At 37.1% G+C, this 4,019-nt stretch overlaps 1 protein-coding gene across 1 annotated transcript in view; it reads right to left on the bottom strand.

The window, feature by feature from the left end:
• Positions 1-4,019, bottom strand: part of LOC140143418 (F-box/LRR-repeat protein 21-like) — a 39,129-nt gene that overhangs the window by 3,464 nt on the left and 31,646 nt on the right. The window contains exon 7 of the mRNA XM_072165274.1: positions 699-895. Within this exon, the coding sequence (XP_072021375.1) occupies positions 699-895 (197 nt within the window). The remainder of the gene's footprint in view (positions 1-698; positions 896-4,019) is intronic.

The raw sequence follows: 4,019 nt of genomic DNA, 5'->3' as shown, positions 1-4,019 counted from the left end.
CTGAAATCAGAGAAAAACGGAAACAAATATTATTAAGAAATGGTAACACATAGAATTGTGATATATTTTTCGCATGTTTCAAACATAAACAGGATGGTGTATACCAGTCGGAAGGTTTCGTTATATTATAGCATCGGAGTGAGATGCAGAATTGAATTGATATTTAGGCTCATTCGTCGTCTCATAATACTATTATTATATTGTGTACAATTTTCATTTTGATTCCAAATATGGTCATGAAAATGCACAGTTCTTACATTTTTTAATTTTTAAAGAAAAATTGAAACTTATCGTCTGCAGTCGACACCCGCGTGGAGAGGGTTCGGAATTTAAATCTCTTTGTTGCGGTGTGATAAACCAAAAATGCATCGTTTGTCGAAACAAATTACTTTTGAAGTGGCCAAAGTAAAAGATCGAATTATTTTCAATTTTATGAAAGTTCATTAGGCGGAGTCGCCGTATTTAGCTTTGGACATTTAATTATTTCTTAATTTTCACCCGGGTAAGTCGGTAATATTTAAATATCTAAAGCTAACGCTAAATACGGCGCCTCCACCTAATGTTCTATGAAAGTGAATTATTTTAGCCTAGACTAAAAAGTAAAAAAAAAAAAAGAAAAAGAAACATGTGTTTTACAAGACAAACGATTTATTTTGCTCTAACGCATCACATTTGTTTATAATGGACTATTGACGTACCTGGCTACTCTTCCTCTGTCAACGAGGGACAAGAACGAGAACACAGTCAGTAAAGCATCGTCAGTAAGACAGTCAATGAAACCTTCATCTGACATGGAAAAACTGCAATTATCGATGCCATTGAGGGCGCCATTGCGGGTTTGGTTGAGAGACGATGGCGTGCATAGCGTTTCATTCATCTTCGCAAGTCCATGTGCCTGCAAGATATAAAATCAGAAAAAAAACATCAGAATAGTGATAGCAATCGCGACCCTAACGTATAGCCAAAATGTCAATTATCTTAAAACCTAACACTAATATTAATTCTAAACCTAATTATGATTTTAAAGTGATTTTAAAATTTAAAGTGCGCATAATAAATCCATAAGCATCGGCACACTTTGCAGGAATTCGTGACAACTGTGGCTCAAGTCACACCATAAAATTGAGCAACAATGCAGGAACTTCAGTGCAGCTAAGAAGCGCACACCCTATCCATACCACAATAAACCATCGTAGTCATGCAGGGTCAGCTTCCCGAGTTCTCGTACCTTGTAACTGAGGCATTAAAAGCAGTTCGTTTTTTACTTAGATAAATTTCAAGTTAACTCAAATATTTCACGAAAATAAATAGGAACGTGTCGGGGCTCGAAGTCGCATCGCCAAGAGGCTGGTCGAGTGCAGATCCGTCGGAACACGCTTTTCATTACGGAATAAATGCTAACCTCATAGTGACATCATCCAAGCAGCAAAGTTCATTTCCCATTGAAAAAGCGTTATCCGACGGATCTGCAGTCGACCATTTCTGCCAAACACCGCGGAGTCTGTAACGCTTTACCGAATGAGTTGACTTGATGCGACCCCATATCCTTAACATTGACATTGACCTTGACCTTAAATGTACTATATAGGCCTAACCTAACCTTATTACCATAATCATTCTATATATTCCCCCGGGGGGGGGGGGGCACTTCAATTTGAAATGGATATCTAGGGTGTATAGGGCTGGCACTTTCGCACTTTCGGGGCATTCGGTGAGAGCAAAATGTAAAAAATATGGGGTCATTGGGAGAGAGCTTGATTTTTGGCATTCGGTGAGAGCAAAATGTAAAAAATATGGGGTCATTGGGGGAGAACATGACCTTTTTTTAAATGGAATCTTTGAGTTAGAGCCGAAACAGGGCCACAGAAACCTCGAAAATAGAATTTCTAGTTCTAAATGGCTTCAAATTTCTTTGGTTTTTTTTTCGAAATAAGTGACAAAATCAGTGATAAATGAAAGTTGCTGTTAAAATTGAACTTGTAAGGGTATTTGGGTGACAGATCAAATGAAAAAAATAGGGGATCTTCGGGTGACAGAACATGTGTTCGTAAAAAAATATGGGGTCTTTGGGTGACAGCGACGCTGAAAAAAGGGTCTTAACAGCCCTACATACGCGTCACCTCCAAAGTGGGATTGCCCCCCCGGATATATTCTACTTAAACACGTTAAAGAGGAAACTACAGATCAGGATTTATTAATAAAGTGTTACCACAAGCTCAACGTTTTATGGCGAAACATAATTCATGATAATTGAAGAAGACCTGGAAGGCAAAGGACATTCTACTTGTCTTATATGTGCAAAAACTGTTGGGGGCTTTGGCAACCTTTTACTGCCAGATGCCATACCATTACCACTTTGGCTTCGTAGTATGGAGAAACTTTGTATAGTCGCCGCACAGCCGAATGAAATGAATGAATTGTCCAGACCAGTGTATGGGTTACGGTTCGCTATCTCTATAGGACCGCTATCTCTAAGGTTCGCTATCCCTAAGGTTCGTTATCACTAATTACAAAAAAAGGTCCACTATACCTAAGGTTCGATATCACTAATTTTGAAAAAGGTTCGGTATTCCTAAGGTTCGATATCACTAATTTTAAATAAGGTTCGCTATCTCTAATTTTAAATAAGGTCCGCTATCACTAATTTATTGAAGGTTCGCTATCTCTAATGTTCGCTATCACTAATTTAAAATAAGGTCCGCTATCTCTAATTTTAACAATCCCGGTATCCCTAAGGTTCGCTATCTCTAATTTCAAATAAGGTCCGCTATCTCTAAGGTTCGCTATCTCTAAGGTTCGCTGTCACTAATTTCAAATAAGGTTCGCTATATCTCTAATTTCAAACAAGGTTCGCTATCTCTAATTTATAATAAGGTTCGCTATCTCTAATTTTAAATAAGGTTCGCTATCTCTAATAAGGTATAGATAGCGGACCTTATTTGAAATTAGAGATATCGGACCTTATTTAAAATTAGAGATAGCGGATCTTTTTTTAAAAGCGGACCTTTTTTTAAAATTAGAGATAGCGGACCTTATTTAAAATTAGAGATAGTGGACCTTATTTAAGATTAGTGATAACGAACCTTAGGTATAGCGCACCCTAATCAAAATATGATAGCGAACCTTAGAGATAGCGAACCTTAATTAATTAGGGATAGCGAACCCTAAACAAAATTAGTGATATCGAACCTTAGGTATAGCGGACCTTTATTGCAATTAGTGATAACGAACCTTAGAGATAGCGAACCTTCAATAAATTAGTGATAGCGGACCTTATTCAAGATTAGTGAAAGCGAACCTTATTTTAAATTAGTGATAGCGAACCTTATTTAAAATTAGTGATATCGAACCTTAGAACTAGCGAACCTTATTCTAAATTAGTGATATCGAACCTTAGAAGTAGCGGACCTTTTTTTAGGTATAGCGAACCCTTTTCTCTATTAGAGATAGCGGGATTCTGATCTCCATAGACTTTACACGTTAGTGATAGCGAACCTTAGAGATAGGGAACCTTAGAGATAGCGGGATGTCACCTATATGAGAACATTGTGATATGTAAGGACATGGTCACCTGCCCTAGTCCTAGTATAAACGTTAATTAATAGTTACTGCACAAAAAACAGATGTTGGCTACAGAGCCGGCTACAGAGTTGGCCTGGTCAACCATTATTTTCAACATATTGTAAACAATGAACTTCTAAAAATATACATGTCAACAGTTAACTTCCTTGAACCACGCCCTGAAGTAATTAATTAGTGTGCATAATTAACTAGTTAAGTTGAACTCGTTTTTTACATTTTGACTAATTAATGCAAATCTGGCATATATATGATACTGCTAATATAGACTGTAACAATAAATATTGCAATTTCGCTTTTTATAAATAATTCTATTACCCCCACGACCCATTATTCAAAATCGTGCACTGTGATTTGTTGAAACGCGTCACGTGAAAGACCATTAATTAGCAATAAAGTGGCCATGGGCAACGAACTTTATCACTTACGCTTTAGCTACG

This window comes from Amphiura filiformis, unplaced genomic scaffold (assembly GCF_039555335.1).
Source record: "Amphiura filiformis unplaced genomic scaffold, Afil_fr2py scaffold_21, whole genome shotgun sequence".
NCBI lineage: Eukaryota > Metazoa > Echinodermata > Ophiuroidea > Amphilepidida > Amphiuridae > Amphiura > Amphiura filiformis.
The sequence above is the reverse complement of the archived record's forward strand: the minus strand, read 5'-3'. Positions and strand labels throughout refer to the sequence as shown.